Raw genomic sequence first — 20,590 nt, 5'->3', positions numbered from 1 at the left:
ACACTGCATCGTTTTGCAGTCATGTAATTGTGAAGGGCAGCTCATACAGGCACACATGTAAGGTGGGAGAGGATGAGAGCTCGGGTCTCTCAGAGGGCCAGAAGACCCCTCCTGGTGCCACAGCTTCCATGATAACTAGATACACACAGAAGGGGAGAGATTCCCTGGTCTCTGAGGAACAGCAAAACAGCACTCCATCCTTTGTCCCTGCTGGGTGCTGCCAGGGGAAGTGCGCTGCCCCATGAGGTGCCACCTCCTCTTCCATGTGCTGCCCTCCTGCACAGGCCCCACCAGCAGCGCACCCCTGCCAGTCCTGCCCCAGCGTGTCTCTCCCCTGTGCCCATTCCCATGTCAGGAGCAGCCTTGACCTTTCATTTTCCATGCAATTCAATTTCAATTACATTGCTGAGGAATCCTGAGCTGCCAAGGCAGAAGGACCACTTTCAGTTTTGAAAATATAGTTTGTGAGTACATGTCCTAAAGAGATAAATCAGATAGATAAAAGACATTCTGTGAAAAACCTTTAAAATTTTTATTCTCTGATTCCTCTTCAGTCCATTATGGTGTTATTAACTACTATTACCTCTAATAGCATAAAGATGTAAACGCTTATTTGTTCACAGCTTTATATATAACATATCTCAGAGAAGGCTGTTAGGTACATGACATTAAAAACTGAAAGCGGAAAAGAACAAAAGAGCAAAACCAGAAAAGTATAGTGAATTACAGTATGAAAAGGAAACCTATTTACACACATTAATCTATACAACATCATAGTCTATACATTTTGTAAAAAATAATCACATTAATTTACATTATGTTTAATTTTTACCACACTTGACAAATTGTTATCGATAAAGACGAAAAAAGAGGATTTCAAAACAATACTCATACTAATGTGCTAGGAAGAAAAAAGCTGCAGGTTATCATAAACTTATTACACTGCTTTGGGAAATAAAGGGGACTGGGACATTTCAGCTACTGGGTTAGCTGACAATGGAATTGTTACTGACTTAGATTTAACTACATACTGTTATTGGGCAGAACCAGGTTCAACACAGAGTGGTTAAACCACATCCCTGAATGCTCCTTTTAAATGTTACCCTGATGTACTCTTGTAACAGTAACTTGTAACTCTTAGAACCCATTATTCTTATTTTAATATTGTTTTTTTCATCAGCAGAACAGCACTGCATACTAACTTCTGCTATTTGGTTATGTCACGGTAACACTGACAGCCCACATCTTATACAGGCACTCATGGTAACATGAAGGTACTTTTGTTGGTAAAAGTATTTCCCGTATCCCTATGCACAGACAGTAATTGCTCAGACAGTAACCCTCATATACATCGCAGCTTTCTGCAGGTTATTCACCAGTTCTTCCTTTTAATCAGACATTTAATGCTTCACTTTTCACTAGAGATGTCTGAAAAAATTCTGTACAAAGTGAATTTGGAATTTATTCACAATTGCTTTGCTGAAATGGACAAATTCAGAGTCAACAGATGTTTTTAGAACTCATAAAAATAGGAGACTAATAATGCACATGACTCATCTTAGTCCTTATGCATGGAGTGTGGGACACGTGCACTTGGCAATGCCTTATTTCATAAATCTGTCCCAGACATTCACTGGTTTGCTGAGGGTCTATGCCTGTTGCTTTCCTCTTCATCATGTTAAAGGCAGAGGGAAGTCTGTCTGGGTTGCATCAGGACATGAAGTAGATGCGACAGAGTGGGGCGGGCTGCCTTCAACTTGACTGCAGAAGGCTTTTTGTAATGCTTTTTGCCATCAATTAGTTATTGCCACTACAGTACAGTTCCAATGTATGCTTAAAATAAATTTCCTCAGCTGGCAACCTGCAGCACCCATCACCATGCTGTTCAGGTGCAATCTGTCAGGGTCTTGGGCACTCCATCATGGAGTGCATAGAGTACTTACTTAAATACACCTCAAATTCTTAATATTTCATGAAAGCAAGCACTGCTTTCAATGGCTAAAAAGGTGCTCTCCTTATTCCTAAGGTTATTTTGCAAAGCACATTAATGAAGCTGACTGAGACACCAAAGCCAACATATTTTAAAAAGGTACTAGTTTCTACGATAGAAAACATGCCAGAAATAATCTCATTGCATGTCACTAGCCAGTTCTGATCAGTTAAAATGACTATGTAAAGTCAAAGGTTTCCAGAGGTGTGACCATGTGAGCTACAAGTGGGAGTGAGAAATACGGTCAATGGTGTATGCAGTCCTGAAGGAGGAGATAGTGAAATATTTTCTTTGTTTCTCTTGGCTCAAGCTATTATGAATGGAATGGGGCACAGAAGAGAACTGGGAAGAATATTTGAGAAAACGTCTCGCTGTCACAATCTGAAATACTTGACATGTTTAGTTTCCCAGACAGGAAATCAAGACATGATTTAAAGAGTGATTTTTCAAGAGACTTCACATGAAGAATATTTCTGGTGGTCTCTTTTTTTTTTTTTTAGTGCATGACCTCTCTTCAAAAGACAAAAACCCAAAACAAGAAACAACTGTTGAAAGCTGAAGCCAGGCAGATCAAAGCGGACATAAGGCTATTGGCTTTATCACAGAAGGCAGTCAACCACAAGGGCACTCTACCAGATGAACCGAGGGATTCTCCATTGCCTGAACTTTTGAGTCATCCTGCACATTTTTTGGAAGATAACTTTGGCCAACACAAAGAAGGACTAGCTGGGTAACATTAGCCAGATAACTGAATGGCCTCTCCAAGAGAGATTCAATTTACCTAATTTTAGATGTAGAGTGAGAACTCTAATTACTAGCTAGCTATCCTGGCTCATTTTATACTGAGCATAGAGAAAAAGGTGATTCTGCTCACCTGCCTTAGATGCCCAGTGGAACATGGGATGCATCATCTTCAACTAGTGCCTATTTCTCTATGATGACTATGGAAGGCACTTTAAAAATCTTTAGCTCAGAGAGACACATCCATCTTTTAGATACCAAAACCATGGCAGATGAATTTCACCTGAGTTTATTGAGCACCTAGCTGAAATCAACTCTGCAGAGGAAAATTTGAGTCAACGCTCGCTTTATATTTAGATTTTGATCATGGTTAGCAACTGGAGAGCAATCTGTCACTGTGTCCCTCAGGCATCAGCAGCAGGTAATGCTGATAAAAATCACACAGAATGAATGGTGCCAATCTAGCAGCTCCAAGGAAAGTAAAGTACAATTAACTGCAGTATAAGAGTGAATTGTATTACCATTCTTGTTCAGTAACTTTACATGATGTGCTACTGGCTCTTCAGTGGGGCCAGAAAACCAGCTTTCCTGATCTGAAGAATTTACAAGTCAGTTTGGACCCTGATGCAACCAAAGGGAGAAAGGCAGTAAAGGAAGAAAGAAAGGGAGGAGCACTGTGTGACAAGGCCATGCCAGGAAAGCACATGCTTGTCTTGCTGCCTCTACATCCTCCCCGATGCTGCTAGGACTGAGCAACAACTAGCTTTTAGGGATGACAGAAGGCCAAATGATGTTTTCCTGCATTGTCCTTTTGACCCTTAGAGTCACCACAGCACAGAGCAGGAGCATTTAACTCCACATCCTTGTGCAAAATACAATGCCATGAGAAGCTATCTTCTTTCTAGGTGTCATAAAGTCACAAAACATTGACCAAGTACTAGATTTGTCAAACTGTTTTGCATCGTTTACATACATCTTAACATGATGTGTATTTGTGTGAAAAGGCAGCTGAAAGTCAAACAGGTTTGACTGTTTGATGGGGTTGATGCTGTAACTGCATAAAATTATTTGGAAGTCAGAATTGTCTGGGAGTAAAAACAAGTGAGCACTGTGCCTTCTGAGCCTTTTCTGACATGAAAATGCTTGCATAAATCATTATGAAGTTAAACTGACTCTCATAAAATATATTTTCTGTATTTAGATTCTCTGATTTTTAATAGAGGGATGAGGTTCTCTAAAGTACTGCACTTTTCACTGGTTTGAAAGAAAAATATATGCAGCAACTCTCTCCCTTGTGTGCCATTCTTTGCATGCCCACGTATTCCTTTACAAACTTAGTGATACCACCTATGTTCTCCCACTGGTAGAACTTCATTGTCTTATATGGCATTATTTCTACATGAAAAGTAGAATCAAATCCAAATGCGTCTGCACCCTGTTAAAGGAAACTATGCTGTTTCATTTCAACTCAAAATGTATTTTCTTATTTAAGCTTTTTTGTTTTATAATCCAGAAATCATTAAAATGTAGATCACCTAATTAGAACAAAGATAGTTTTCTCTAGGATACAATGACTTATAGACACATTTAATTGGTGATGTATCATGCAGAACAGACTTATGGCACAGATTGCTTGAAATCTCTATTTCTATACCATCATTCTGTCTGTGTGTCAACTCACTCAGAGAACCTCCTTTGAACATAAAGATGAGCACACTTGAATGCTTGACAAGTGTGCTTTTCTACCCTAAGAATTTGGGGAAAAAACCTACATCTTGCACGTCACATCTCATGGAGCCATACAGTCCCAATGCCACTTCAGACATAGAAGCCTGAAGTGCAAAGATGTGTTTGATTTAGGTATAGGAGCAGCCCCCAAAGTTCCAATGTGTCTTCATATATTTGCAGTGAAGAGTTTGTTGATAAGGTTGTTCAGAGATCCAGGAGAAATACTAAAGTTTAGCAGTGGTTCCTGAGTCTAAATCCTTTGGGAATATATTTAGTTTAAATACCTGTGTAGGGGCATATCTTTAGACACCATGGGACTGTCATTGGGCAGCCTACTGCATGCCAGAATCTCACAGTTACTTCACCAACTGACAGCAGGAAACAGTCTGAATGACTGGAGATGATCAATACCTTCTTTAAAGTCAAATCTGGCAAAGTAACAATTCATCAAGTGATTATTGTTTAACTCAAATGATACCTACTATGTAAAGTTTGGCGTCATTCAGAGAGTTACCTGTTCTGCAGTACTTATGTGAACTGTGAGGGCTTTTCTATCTTTGGTCTGACACAGCTTTGTATCACTCCAGGGTAATCCCATTAGAACAAATTGTGTTTGACGGACAAATAGCTAAATTAAATCAGACCAAAAGGTGTATGGACACTTTGACGGCTGCCAACAATATTCCCAGTACTGGCAATATTTTCAAGAATGTCCATGTAGAAGGTCAAGACGTGTCCTTGCTGCTGTTCTTCCTTTTACCTGCAATATTGTGGACCCTGGATTCTGCTAGCTCCATACACTCTGTTATCTGAAATATCAGGGCAATTGATTTTATGGGTCAGAGGTACTCATGCAAATATATATAATTCCCACTTGCTATTTAGAGTGGACATGGTTAAAAGTGACATGGGAAGTAAACATCATTGCGTTTCATTCTTTTAAAGAATGCAAATGTTCTGTGTCTATAAAAATCTGTCAGTTCTGTGTCATTTTTTTTACCAAGTGGCTACATAAGAGGCTTGGCATCATTGAGAATTCCTTCTATTTATGCCTTTTATGTTTTTTTTTTTTTTTTTTTTTTTTTTTTTTTTTTTCTGGAGTCATGGCCAGGACAAAATTTTATCAACTGAGATAGATACAGAATAGAATTAAGCTAAAAGAATTTACATTATTCCTTAAATGGGAGTTGTAACTTTAATGCAATATGCCTTCTTGTAGCTGCCAAGTATGTAGTTCTAGAGACAATTTCAACGAAAATATTATATAAAAATTATCTTTTCAATGAGCAATATGCTATCCAAGGCTGTAACGTATACCAGATTGCTCTAGCAATAAAGCACCTCTTCAGAACACTGTTTAATAAAAGAGCACAAATCTCTCATTTTAAACAGAAGAGAACAACTGGAGTTTGCAACAGCACTACTGGAAAATGCTAATGTTTTAATTAAAACTGTTACAGTAGTCTTTTCCCTATGGACTGCAAAGGTAGTCCTACTTTCTGCACCTAAACATAAAACCAGGCACTTTTGAAAGGAACAACAGGATTGGAATCAAACTGTAGAAAGTAATCTCTGAAATTTATACAATTAGCTGAGAAGTACTACCTTTTACCTACAAATGCTAATGATTTCCTGGATTAGCACACTAAACTCTCAGCGCAGTTAATTATAGTTTTACATTTCTTTATTTTTAATTTGTTTTCCATAATTAGGAAAGAAATGTTTCCTTAAGTATAAATAAAGTGTAAGAAAATTTCTTGCTCCCCATCTTAAACTTTCCAACATGTATCAAGCAGTCTACATTGAACAGGATACCACACATCTTTCTTGTAGACATGTTGGAGGATAAAAGGACCATTACAGTAAATGTTTTTGAATAGTTACAGCTAGTAAATAGCAAGATAACATCAGAACTAATATGAATACTACTAAAAAAACCCAGAAAGCATCCATGGGGCAGGTGTCTCTTATTAACTGGTTGGCTGCACAAACCAATTTCCCAAATACCAACATGTAGAAAAGCAAAGCACTAAACTGTACATTTTATAAAATATCACATTAAGCTGCATAATGACTGATATATCCCACAGATTTTCATGTTTTGGGGGACCTAGCTGATTTATATCATGGTGGTCTCTGTCTGCATAAATGACTGAGCCCTTGAATTCCGGTGGAGCTGAGAAACACTTTCTGATCCATTTCGAGAAATCGAAGAGCTGTGGAGTCTGTAGTCTCTGCCTGCTGTCTGCTTCCAGCACAAACTCCGCCATTTTCTTTTCAGCTCCCCTTGCACCTGTGTTAAAAAAAAATGTGTTAAGATGAGCTGAAACATTATGTGAGGAACTTTTTCCATGTTTATGGACTCTCAAATGGGGAACCTCTTGGAATACAGTCACAGAATGGTTTGGGTTGGTAGGGACTTTTAAAGACCATCTAGTCACACCCCCCCTGCCATGGGCAGGGACACCTTCCACTAGCCCAGGTTGCTCACAGCCCCGTCCAACCTGGCCTTGAACACTGCCAGTGGTGGAGCATCCACAACATCATTGGGCAACCTGTTCCAGTGCCTCCACCACATTTCTTCCTTACATGCAACCTAAATCCACCCCCTTTCAGTTTAAAACCATTACCCCTTGTCCTTTCACTAAAGGCCCTGCAGGACCTTGAACTTGGCTTTGTTGAACTTCATGGGGTTCTCATGGGCCCATTCCCAAGCCTTTCAAGGTCCCTCTGGATAGCTTCCCTTTGTTCTAGAGATTACAAAACTGAGGCAAAGTTTGTGCCTACACTATCTGAGAGGAGATGCCTCAAGGCCACTTTCAAAATCAGTTTTGTATCACTTGTGCTGCAACACTGTCTTTTAGTATCTAGCTACTAATCATACATACTTAAAGCATAGAATCAAATGATTAGCCCAAAATCAGGCATTTCATGAATATCAAAGACCAGAATAGCACTCAGGAGACCTGAATGTCAATCCCCTGTGCAAGCAGGTGTCTTCTTCAGACAGATTTCTTGTCAGACACTGCATGCTGTTTAATGTATATTCTACCTTAAAAAGTGGCTACCATCAAAAGGATTTCCTTGCTTCTTCCTCAGTCGAGATTAGGAAAGCTGCTACGTGCTGAGCACTTTTGAAAATTTGCTGCTGTTCTGGGTGTTAGATTTTGTCAGATGATTACCCTTAAATACTTACTAAGTGGTGTTTCAAGCTTTGGATAAATTTCTTGACTTGTTGCATCTCACTTGCATAATCCACATTGATTCTAACAGAGCTAGAATTAGATCATGTTAAATAACAGCAGACACACTAACACCTCAGTTTGCAAGGAATTAGATTTCAAACAGCTCTTAACTCTTCACCCAAATACAATGATTTCTCTTGTTGCATAGAAACTGCCACATGTATCTTCTATAAATAGGAATGCAAACATCTTATAAAACAGCTTCATGTATCAGAGTGGAATTATAGGGGAACTTATACATTTACTGGAAACAATATTTTACATCCTCAGTAGGAAAGGTGAGACTTACTTCACTGTTCAGAAAACAATACAGGACTGCAACAATCAACCCCTGGAAAGAGACAATATTCCTTAGTTAGTAGGCAGCACCAATCTAGGTCAATAAAACTCTTTTTGAATAGAAACTTTAAAATTTACCTGAAAAGATCCCAAACACAACTCAAAGATTATTTTATAATTATTGGAACTGCGGTCAGGAAATAGAGCAAACACTGTATAGTGAACTCCAAATAAGGGAATAAGCAACAACGTGGATTTTGCAAGTCTCCTGGGCAAATAAAAGAGAAAAAAAAAAAAAAAAAAAAAAAAAAAAAAAAAAGTTTAATGATAAGTTCTTGTTTTACTAAGAACCTGAAGCAATGTCGTTTACAGAAACCTCATATAACTTCAGATTATAAACAGTCTTAATAAGAGTCATTTATTGCAAATTCTTTTCCTTTCAAGCCTGCTGTGAGATTACAGGTCACATAGTAACTCCATAAATTAACGTGCAATTCCATGTTATACTTGATCTTCCTGACCTGGCATTCTGACAAAGGCGGGAAAAAGGCTGCAGGTCTCTAAACCAAAAGACCCTTTTTCAGTTGCCCTCTGGACAGCAGAAGGGTGTAGGACCTGCCCTCTGCTGTGTCTTTTTGACATGCATCCAGTTCCCAGCCCGATATCATGTCATGGTATTGGGGGGTGGGGTTTTACTGCATTATTGCACAGGATCACACCTGATAAAGTGTCACAAGCTGCCATCAGATCTCTCAAAATGTCTTTTACCTGGCATGAAGGGTTCAGAGTAGAAAGCAATAAGCCTTCCTGCAAAGTCATACTGACACATCTTCTTGTATGGAAGGTAAAATCTCTCTTAAAAATTAATTGATGTTAATTTCCTTTAAATGTGCAATTGCACAGTTAGTCTGTACATTGCACATACACAGGAAATACTAGGAAATGTTATCCAGAATAATCTCAGCTGTGAGATTTTCATGAGCAATTTCAGATTTACTCCCAAATACTAAAATGTCTTAACTATACTGATGGTATTAAGCATATACCATTAGCTAATTTTCAGTGTAGTCAATTGCATAATAAATTTTAGCATAAGATGCTACTGACGTCAAGGAAGGAGAATTTTAAATTATTAAGCAGAGGAGCTCTGACAAACTGCCTGCGAAACCACTGAAATGATGAATTGCTAATTATTCCTTATCTGTCACTTATTTCACTCTAATAACATCAGTTTTATATATTATACAGGGCCAGTCATGCATGATTATGGATGTCTGGTATCAGATAAAATTCAAGAAGTTATAATGTTGAGTCCCATAATTCATCACTGCCTTGATGAATGTAACTTGATTCAACAATGAAAAGATGGTGATGTAAATTCACCTATTTTAACAGAAAAGTCAAGGTATTTCAAGCAGTTTTATTTTTTCTGTGTCAATCTTCATGGCCTTCCTTTGGATGCTGTTGTGAATTCAGCTATTTTAACAGAAAAGTCAAGGTATTTCAAGAAGTTTTATTTTTTCTGTGTCAATCTTCATGGCCTTCCTTCATTCGTAATGTCCCAGAGGCTGCATCTGTTTATGTGGAAAAAATCAGTTCTGACAGCAAAGTTTCTCAAGAATAGTAAAACCCTCACATCCGCAGGTGATAGCAGTAAGTGGGACAAATAGGATTTCCTTAGCAGAAGAAATTCATTTACAACTGCAGAAGATGATGATGGCAGCAAATTTCCTGTCTTCCCAAGTGAAATGGAAAACTGATTTTATTTGAACTTAACCTTATCCACTGCAAAAGTAAAATGAGCAACAAAAAGGATGGAACCAGATACAAGCAAGTGGGATAGAGAAAAGGAAGAAAAATGGTGACTTGCATGAGTAGTATTCATTCTAGACTCATATATCACTTTCACTCCATTCTCGTCTTACTAATTTTTGTCTAGCTGATATTACTTTCTCTATACTGCACTTACATTTTAATGAAGGAAAGGGACAGACAAAATAGCCTTCTCTGTATAGATAGACAAAATATTCTTCTCTGTATTTTAGAAGATGTATTTTGAAAAACGAGCCTTCCAGACCTTTAATTTGCTCTGTAGATGCAGTATTTCTTGAGGAGGTTAATCTACTGTTCCCATGGGTATCGGCTAAAGACCATCCAATCCAAACTTAATCAGGCAATCAAACACTAAAAGCAAAGAATTCACAGGGCTGAATAATGAAGGACAAAGTTGCTATTAATGAACATGTTACACTATGAAGCACTACCGTAAACTGTGAAAAATGATCAGGCTGATAGGGAGGGAGTGCCTTGTTTTCATAAAATAAATAAATACCACATGGAATCAAAGTTCCTGTCACAAGAAGTAAACCTGAGGGGATTTCCTGCCCATAGGTTGGTCATTGTGCTAAATAATAATGTGGCAACTGCATAATTTAATCTAGGTTGATTTGGTTCTCCCACATGTTTAGCCAATTCAAGCAGCAAACACAAAGGAGGATCCTTGTAGCTCTATGAAGCAAATGTCAGTCTAGTCGTATTGCCTTTTCCATCACTTTTTGCATGAAATGTGTCACGTTGTTTACAAAACACATAAAGTCCCAGTTCTCTTGTCTTTCACAATATGCTTTACTTCAGCGCACTACTTTATTTGCTTTTAGGATAGAAATTCAGTATTTTTTTCAATGAATAAAGGTGTTATCCAGGAGCACATTTTCAAAGGCCGCTTGTATATTTTGAATTTTCAGTGTTCATGTTAGGTTTTGTCATTGAAATACCATATTAACATCCTGAAGTGTCAAACTCAGGGTCTGTATCTGGGTTTTTAAAATAAGACCTACTACAACAGAGTCTTGATTCTGGATTACAGTATCCAGTAGGTATTATAATAAACAACAAAAACTGATATGGAAATATAATAAAAAACAAATCCAATTTTAGCAATGTATTTAAATTGCCCCTCAACATTCCTTGATTCTAAAGATGTGGAAACAATGGATGTGAGGATTTGATGTTCAAACCAAAACACAAAGGAAGAAAGCCTAAACAGAAATGAAGTTGATCTAAATCAGAAACACTTGTTTTCCTCTAGAAAAACAAACCACATCTAAAAGTACATCTGAATTAAATGTAATTATAGTATCACAGCAATTGTTGGTAGCAGGTTTTAGAAGAGGAAATCTTTCAGAGATTATTTCGGTTCTGTACATAATATCTAAAAATATGACTCACTTGTACTGTGACTGGTCATTTCCTCCAACATCTGGAGATCTTAACTTCTGCAGTAAGATTCTTATAATACTAACAAAAAGTATAAAATTCACCTGCAAAGAAAACAAATATAATGGTTATTTCTGACTTCTCCACTCAATACGCAAGTTACCAAGTCAGACAAACCAACTCAGCAGAGGGTGTTGTGCACCTCCTGCCAGAACACATCAAGCTCTACATTATCAAACCTATTGTGTATTTTCTGCCTTCACTAGGTTTGTTATGTCCTGCACACCTCTTCATGGCTGCCAGTTCTAGACTGGCTAGCAAAAGCCTTTGAAAGATCCAGTTGCCAGAAATGCCCATCTTCCAAAAGCTCAGCTGAAGACAGGTTTCCTGGCAGGATGGGACATTGGATGGGATTTGGTGCAATCAAGCATTGTTCTAAATTGTCACGTGGATTCATGACTGGAAGACCAAAGGAAAATGTGAGTCACATACAGAGTTTTGACCTTCTCTTGCCTCTTGACTTAACTTTTAATACATCCTGTCCTAATTAGGGGAAGAGAAGTTTGTTGCACAGGTGATCTGTACACTCCAATCGAGCACAAAAAGGGCCTCACTAGTGTCTGTCTGTCTTGAGTACTGATGCAGACATTATCACTGAAGGAACTGAATCCTTGCAGTCTAATTCTTGTGACAGCCCCCTGAGATAGAACAGTAGTATTATTTTGTTTCCTAATTTAGTTCACAGAAAGGCACTTGCATAAAAAAAGTTATGATCAGACCCTGATAAATGTAGAAAATTGAAGTATAAGACTCAGTAGCTCCTAGGTCTCACTCCCATTATTTCTTCATCCTTGTCTTTTCACATCTTGTGTTCGCCAGCCCTTCTGGTGCTGGATTGTTTGATGCGGTCTAGAAAACCATACACTAAGTATTGCATGCTCATACTAAAGTGAGGGAACACTTGGAATCCACACCTTCACAGCAACAAGATGAGCTAAAAACTACAGCTACAGCTACATAAACAACCATCTGTATCAAATGCACACATTTTAGAAGAAATCGACCTAGAGAAAAATTTATATCACTGTTAAAATGAGCATTTTATTGTTTTTAACTAACCCTATCCCAAAGCCCAAAATCAGGAGGCTGGGTACCCAACCAGACAGCACCTGCCTCACTGCTATAAACCTTCAGTCTCTGCCTTGATCTATTGCCAGAACTCTTCATTTTCCAGTCTTAACAATTTGTCTGTAAACTTTCAAGTTCAATGAATTTTTGTGTCTTCTCTGACATAACTGGTATAATTTGTGATATTAATAAATAAACTATGATCGCAGCAACCACATGCCCTTCCGTATTTAATATTTTGTTGAAAATGACAGGTGAAGGGAAGTGACAGGAACTGACAGGGATTTAAAAAATAGGAAAATTAAATCTAGTATTTTCTGAAAAATAATTAAAAAATAAATGTTAGAAAATATAGGCCTTTATCCAACTAAACATACATTTTTAAGGCAGATGATGCCTTAGATTTTTGCTTGATGCAAGTCTCCTATGAAAGTAACAGGCAGAAGCCTGTTATTGCTTATTGAATCTACAGATTTACCACAGCAGTGTACAGACCAAGGGATATACATTTAGTTTGTCACATTCACTGAAGCTAGTACTAGTGGACAAGGAGAGAGTTCCATTTCACTGTATATTTGTGAGCTACAAAATACGAGAAGGAAAAAATCTGTGTTCTGTATTTGCAAAGGGATTGGCAGAATAACTTCTTGTTCTTCACAGGCATCCCTAGTTTCTATTATAACAGAATACACTCATATATTTGGTTTCTGAAGCATCAAATCATTTGCAAAGCTACAATCAGGTGACTCACATTCTTGACTGACATTCATGTATTACTTTTAAGTCTGTTTTCAAACACACACCTTTCTGTCTGTAAGCATAATCCTGAATTAATGAAAAACATACATTCTTGTTTAAAGTTTGTAACACTCCTTGGTACTACTGAGCTTGTAAATCCAGCCCACTAAAACTGGGTAAAAAGATCTAAAGGTGGCAACTGCCACTGACTTAGTACAGTAAAGCAATTTAATTTATCTAAGATTATTACGGAATTGATCATTTGTTAAAATCCTTTAGATTTAGAATAGTATGTTCCAACGGAATATGAAACAAGTAGTCCCCTGGAATTTTACTTTTAGTATCACAGCTTTTCAGTCCCATAAAATTGTTTGAGCATAACATCTGTAAATAAAAGATAGAATATGTATACTGTTCAATGAACATCTAAGAACAGGGAAATGAGAAAATAATGTAAATGTAGAGAAAGTGCAAGAGTGATGACAAATGATGCTTCTTTAGTGGAGTAACAGCAAGATGCTGCTGATAGCCTTTTCTACAGGTTCACTTCTGTCAGTAAGATTTTGAGTCTAAACAAATTGCCTCAGTATGTATCATTTAAACTGTCTTAATGTTGTTTCTTTCTTGCTATTTAGTCCCTTACACTACCTGCAATGTGAGATAACAAGCAAAATATTTCTCAGTTACTTTGATGTGATGGAAGTACTGTTTCCACCCGAACACCACTCCTTCCCAAATGAGAGCAGTTTATGCAAGTGGAAGTATGCAGAAGGCAGCTGTGGAGACATTTGCTTAATGGAGAACATGGGTAACACATATTAACTGGAATAGTCACCCCCAATTAAATATGTCTGCAATGTGTACAGCATGAAATCTGGAAGCCTGCCAAATAACTTTTCTCACGCCAAAATTGTCAGGAGATGCCAGGGAAGGTTTCTGACACTGAATTAACTGAAGCCATTCCCACTTTGAGAAGTGACTTCAGAACTTGCTCTCACAACACTGTTTACTGCTGGATAATGACCTTATAGACAGTATAATCTTCTAAGCAGTGAAAATGTTTGGAGTTAACAAAAATTAATGGAAAAAAGTCAATAAGGCATGAAGACTGAGTGGACTTCCTGTTAAATCTAATGTGGTTAAACCATTGTTCCTTAAAACCTTTGCTCGATTTCCTCCTTCTTTCAGAAGTATATTAATGGCAACATTCTCTCAGTCATGCTCTATTCTACTCTTCTTTTCACTCTTCTTCCTCTTCTTAAAGTTTTCCAATATCAGCCATGCTCTGGGCTTTCTTTCATGCCATTACATAAGACAGTCAATGAGAGCTCTCAGCTTAGGTGTTCTGCTCCTTTATTTTCCTGAAATTTAGCTTTTTTCAGAGTTTTCTTGTGTTCACGTCACTGACTTAACACAGATGTTCTTCCTACTACTGAAGCCATTTGTTATTGCTGGTCATCTTTGTTAACATTCTCTGCAAATCTTCCAGTCTTCCTACATTCCTGAGCAGACTGAAGGCACTGTGTGAGTGAGTACATCGTTGAGAAACATCATGACTCTTTCACACCACCTATCCAAAGAACTTGCAATGATCGATTTTCATTGTTGAATGGCAAGTGTGCTGACCACATTGTTCAAAGATTTGAATCTTTAATTTCTATTTTTTCTGAAGGTAACAGGAAATGTTGGGGCTTATCATGGTGTATGTATATTGAAAATTATTTTCTCATGAATGTAGTGTTTTTCACTCATCAAATAACAATTTTATGTAACATTTCATTAGCTTCTCTTGCTCTATGACTGCATGCTTTACTTTGCACAGCAGTAAATTTGCTTAGCATCCTAGCTGCCACAATTATAATGTTGGTTGTAGTTCAATGTTCCAAAAAGATACATTACTTATCCAGCAGAAAAGGGTCAGTATTCCTGCTTTTATAACTTCTTTTCACAGCTTAACTTCCCAAATGCAAAATGTAGTTGATCAACCAGCTGAAGAATCATCTAATCAGAGAAGTACGTAGTTTCATACAGCAGGCACTGCAGAATCACATGGCCATCTTTAGTTGCTCTCATCCCTAAAACATGTGGTTTAAGAGAAGAAACATATCTGGAAGGAGATAGCAGATCCTAAATATGTGCATCCAGCAAGCCAAAAAAGGTCATTTTCTAAATGTTTCCCTGTATCTTGCAATCCCTTTGTATCAAATCAGTAATAGAACCTTTAAAAAAAAAAAAAAAAAAAAAAAAAGAGAATGACACTTCCTTTGCCTCAGTGATTCCAGTCACATTTTATGATATACTGGACTTTTGCTGACTGACTAGTATTCCATTTCCTTAATTCACAACTCATTTCCCAGTCTTTGCTAAGATCCAGCTGCAATTTAAGTCTGCCAGTGAGCACTTGGATAACTTCTGTTTCCAGGTCCAGGACTTTGGAAAAGCACTGCTTTCTGGCACATGAAGTCTCAGCTGTCTACCAGATAGAGCTGTTAAAACTGAACATCCAGAGAATAGACTCATCTTTCTGTAAAACCCAGGTGGTTTGTTTTGCTTTTAACTTTCAGCACATTTTCTTCATTCTGGACCATCCCCCATTCTCCAGCTCATTTGTGGTATGTGTATACTCTGCATGATGTAGTTCTGTTGCATGCCCATTTCTTCATATCATAACACATCTCTTCTGTGAGTCCTTATCTTACATCATTTCACACATGTGCCTACTCTGCTTTCTCTTTAAACACTGCAGAATTCCATCTGATGAAGATGTTAGGAAGTTCTCTGAAAATGACCTTCAGAAGGCACAGATTGAAAGGCAAGCCCAAGTGCAATATGGACTCTTGAAATCTTATGTAATCTAATATCACCCTAATAATTCTGACTAAAATGTTAAAAATAAAGTAAGTATATCTGAAATATATTCATTTGCACAGTGACTGTTTTCAGAAAAGGACATATAACCCTATTATATTATGACCAAAGTTAATTGCACAATCATCACAGCAAACAGGAATTTTATTATGCTACTCCAATAATTCTAATGAGTTCCACATAGGAAAAGCCCCATGAAACATTCTCAAATGGTATTCTTTTGGAAATACTTCATCTTCAATATATATTTCAGTAGGCTACCAATTAAAGAAAGATATACACAGCCACAGTTTTTTATGGCTGCAATAATATCAGAATCTCAATTGCGGGGCTACCTATTTACACGCAAAATCAAATCTGCAATTCATTGAAAAGTATAATTAGATTTTTGCTTCCCCCAGGCTCATAAACAGGAGAGATGTTAAAGAAAGAACAACATACAAATAAAAGCAACTGCTCATTTAATAGGAGGCAGATAAATTTAGAAGGCAACAAATTCTAACGGTCTTGGCATCTGTTTAACATTTCTCCTACACTGCAATTTCTTTTCATTAAAGTGGAATTCTTGCCTATCTGTAACTAGCAATAAAGAATAATGGCTATATGCACTGCACAATGCTGAACTGATCTATAATTCATGCTTCAAAGTTTACTTACTATAATAGAAATTAAAATTGGTATTCGTATAACCCACCAGGGACCACCATGCTCATTTGTATCCCAGCAACTATAAAAAAAAAAGGGAAAATGATGTTGACATTAATATCATCTGGCAAGCAAGACATATGAGGAGAAGTATTTCTTATATACAAGTCAAAGCACACTAAAATAATGTCTGTTCTAGCCTAGAATTTGGCAGTCAATCTTTTTCTGCTTTTAATTTTATTTCCCTGGTTTCAATATGTATATTCAAATCAGCTAAAACATAAGGCACACTAGACTGTACCATTTGACATCATGGAGGACGTTGGCCTTTAGGGAAATCAAGCTTAGTTTCACTTTGTGTAAGGACACTTATCCAACAAGCACTTAACACCAGCCTCTGGGTATCAGGAAGATCTAAAGCAACTGACAGATAGAGTTGAAATTACATGATTCCTTGTGGGATATTTAGGTTAGAGCTGGCTGGTTTAGGAAAACGTGAGACTGAACCTGAAACTTTGTCTAAAAAAATGAAAATTTAATTTTCACTATGGTATCAGCACTTTTGGTCCAAATACTCTGAGAATAAGTGTTCTGAAAGATTAATCTTAAGCAAGGGCAATACCCTTCAGAGTTCCTCTAACTGTGATCATAATGGCAAAGGAAAAGGGTGTTGGTCTGCAGTTTAGATGTTAGAGGTCTTGCAAATAAAACTTAGAAATTATGTAGGACATGAATTTTCAGTTTAATTACTGAATCAATAAAATATTAGTCAGGCTGCAAAAAACAAGTGTGAAAACTGTTTGTCCCATCACCTAGGAATGCTCTCCCATTGCTTGGGGCCAGCAGAAGCAACAAGTCTTGTCTTCCTACAAAATTCTTATCTCGGTTCCCCTTCCCATGCCAAAAGCCAGGCCTAGCTCCAGTTAGTCATAGTCTTACCTGACTACATGCATCTTATATACGTTTACATGTCAGTGATTCACTTCTGGGAATGTAATTTAGATATACACAAAGTTATCTAGATTTCAATACTTTGAGTTGCTAGTTAGCAAATTAGAATGCTTAGCATCTTGCTGCACTGTATTGCAGCACTGAACCCCCGGACGCCCACTGCTATTTTAAGTATTATTTTGAGTTCCAAAGCAGATACAGCTCTAAATGTGTGTCTCAAGGAGTAACATTAGTCATAACCTATCTCCGCCTTCAGAATTTTTCAAATAAACAGCAAGCATAAACAGCATGCTGAAGAGCTCCAAAGCACCGGTTCCTTTATTGCCATATCTGAAATTTCAGTTCTGCGGTTGTCCCCTTCAGAACAGCAAACTACTTTTGTGTGAACACCACCATACCCAAGGCAAGGATTGTATTGGCACAATTGGAGGCTTTAAGCTTTCTCTCCCCTGCACACATACCCAGTGTCCTCTAAAATGATCCGTGTCACTGTCCACGTAATAATGAATATGGTAGGAATTCCTGAAAAACCCAAAGAGATTTAGAGGATGATCAGAAAATTATAAGTCCACACACACAAAAAAAAAAAAAAAAAATGTTCAGCCTGCTAGTAAGCAATTATTCCCCAAATATAAGCATATAGTCAACAGTTTAGTGAGTGGATGGAGAGGCCCATCTGACGAGCTACATGATGTAAGCAATGTATTACAAACAAAGACTGCAGGGAAGTGGGTTTATTTCTTAGAAAAATACAGCCATAATGACTAATACACAAAGAACATGCCTTTCTTAGGTTTCTTTCAAGCTGTCAGAGTGACCTACAGGGAGACAGATACAAGTTATGCATTCCCAATGCACTTCCAAGGACTATACTATAAAACTGAAGTGTAAATCATCTCATAAGGAACCATTTCCACACACATTCCCATTTCCCAGCAATACCTAAATGTTTTATGGCCACCTATTACTGGAAACTTTGAAGTGCTCTGTATAAATGTCATTGTACTTTCTGGAAATGAAAGGAATACATGTATTTAAAACCAGATGGACAATATTACTGGGCTTTTTGAAAAGGCAAATAGTATAGCATAGCTTGTGGATGTACAGATAAACTTTCTTCTTCCTCCCAATTTAGGACAGCCTGAATCACATGTTTTGTGGTAGCAGTCCTTGTACCAACCTATATCCTGAACAACTTCTGGGCATTGTGCGGACTGGCACTGGTCAGAGCCATGCCAAGGAACAAGCTAGCAGTTATGCTTCAGCAGTTCTGTTCCCCCTCTCTCCCACGGCTGTAACCTTTTGCTGGGGCTGATTTGAGGAACTAGTGAGTCTGAGGAGTCATTCAACAGAAACAGCAGGACAGCCTTGGTATGAAATACTGAACCTGTACAGTCATACAGAAAAAAATAATATTATTGGAAGATGTTTTAAGTTCTTACCCCATCCAATCAGCAGGTAGATTGTGAAGTGTCTGTTGGGGGAGAATATTAGCACAAGGAGGATGTGGAGGTAAAGTCCTTCAACTAACAGCCAGTAAAAGTTTGCCATCACACCATATTGAAAAAATACCAAAATAGCCTTGCAGCCCACCTGAAATATAAGAATAAAGATCAAAGTTGTTGCAGGAAAGATGCTGTATTACTCTGTTATTAATATATCCTATAGGATTTAACTGCATGTAATAATAGTAACCCAGATCCTGTAGAGATTTTTTTTATTCAGTCAAGCAAACTGAGACATTGTAAATGTTACTGTATATGTAAAAAGAAAATTAATTATATAAACTTATTTAGATGACTCTCATAGCAAATTCAGTCAGAAATTTTAAAAACTTCCGAGCACAAATATTGTAAAAGGTTGTGGTTATCAATAAAAGCACATATTTGCGATAGTTAATAAATGGCTATTAGATTAAATGATCTACTAGGTGGCTAATAAATATATTAAAATCCCAACTGGCTTCCTAACATAATAAAAATTAACAAAGAAGTTGCTTTATAAATTTTTCAAGGCTAAGCAGGAAACTGAGTGAAAAATATAACTTTACATGAAAGTAGACTTAGAAGAAAAAGTTGACTGGACTTTTAAAAATGATGTTTTCCCTTTAGAAAATGCTTCAGTGTTTCTTAATTATCAAAACACATATGCATGTATCATAAAATGAAGTTCCCATATACTTATAGTCTGTGTGCTGCTCTTCAGAATTAATTTTCAGATGTCTGTGTGGCTGATGTTCCACAGTGCTGGCTCCTGCTACTTTGGTACTTCCCAACAGCAATCTTGGATGCGAGAATTGAACACAAAAATGTTTCTGCTGAGACTGAGCTGAGAAATGTGATGATATGGTGAATGTAACAGACTAAACAAAATGAACTAAATAAAGCTTCTAGTTTCTGCCTGCTTTACACCCTTCCCCATTTTAAATACCCTCCATACCTCCACTGTTTCTGTTAAAATTCCAAGTACACCAAATACCTAAGTAGGTAACTTACTCATTTAGTGACTGATTCCTCTGTCTAAACATAGGTGTCTATTATGAAGTGAGATGCCCTCAGGGACCCCGGTCACCAGCTTCGAAACCAGAAGGGCATAGATCTCCCAGAGATAATTCTTTGTATTCATCAGCCCCTTGTGGTATCTGAGATACCTCAGCGCATCCCATGCAACATACAAGCCCATATTTATGCCTGTGTGCATGCCTATACAACTAAGTAAGAGCCCAAATGCTTGAATTAATTTCAGCTAATTTTAGCTGCCTACAAGCAAGGTTTCTGGTGAAAGCTAGCCACCTACTAGACGACTAGCTCCTTATACAGCTCATGAAGAGACAAGCATGTCCAGAGAAAGGCTTAAAGCAGATGAGATAAACTGTCCAGTGAGAAAGACAGAAGCCCAGAGAAACAGCTTGGTTCGATAATCTTGTTTAATAAAACTAATCTTGCCTCTGGACTTTGTATCCACTGAAGGGATACCCATTGCAGACCAGTAATGGTCCATAAAATTTGAGATGGAGAAAATTAAATATTTCAAAATACCAGTTGAAATTTTCTTTTATGCG

General features: G+C 37.5%; 1 protein-coding gene across 1 annotated transcript in view; it reads right to left on the bottom strand.

Moving 5' to 3' along the window:
• Window positions 1-516: 516 nt before the first annotated feature.
• VIPR2 (vasoactive intestinal peptide receptor 2) overlaps window positions 517-20,590 on the bottom strand; it is a 60,160-nt gene continuing 40,086 nt past the window's right edge. Inside the window, exons 6-12 of the mRNA XM_026842589.1 lie at window positions 18,972-19,122; window positions 17,991-18,051; window positions 16,591-16,660; window positions 11,212-11,303; window positions 8,122-8,251; window positions 7,994-8,035; window positions 517-6,752 (exon numbers count right to left, since the gene is read on the bottom strand). Coding sequence (XP_026698390.1) covers window positions 6,579-6,752; window positions 7,994-8,035; window positions 8,122-8,251; window positions 11,212-11,303; window positions 16,591-16,660; window positions 17,991-18,051; window positions 18,972-19,122 — 720 coding nt within the window. The 3' untranslated portion in view covers window positions 517-6,578. The remainder of the gene's footprint in view (window positions 6,753-7,993; window positions 8,036-8,121; window positions 8,252-11,211; window positions 11,304-16,590; window positions 16,661-17,990; window positions 18,052-18,971; window positions 19,123-20,590) is intronic.

This window comes from Athene cunicularia (genome assembly GCF_003259725.1).
Source record: "Athene cunicularia isolate RWA chromosome 2 unlocalized genomic scaffold, athCun1 chr2_part1, whole genome shotgun sequence".
In the NCBI taxonomy this organism is placed as follows: Eukaryota; Metazoa; Chordata; class Aves; order Strigiformes; family Strigidae; genus Athene; species Athene cunicularia.
Note: the sequence above shows the minus strand (reverse complement) of the source record. Positions and strands in the feature narration are given on the sequence as shown.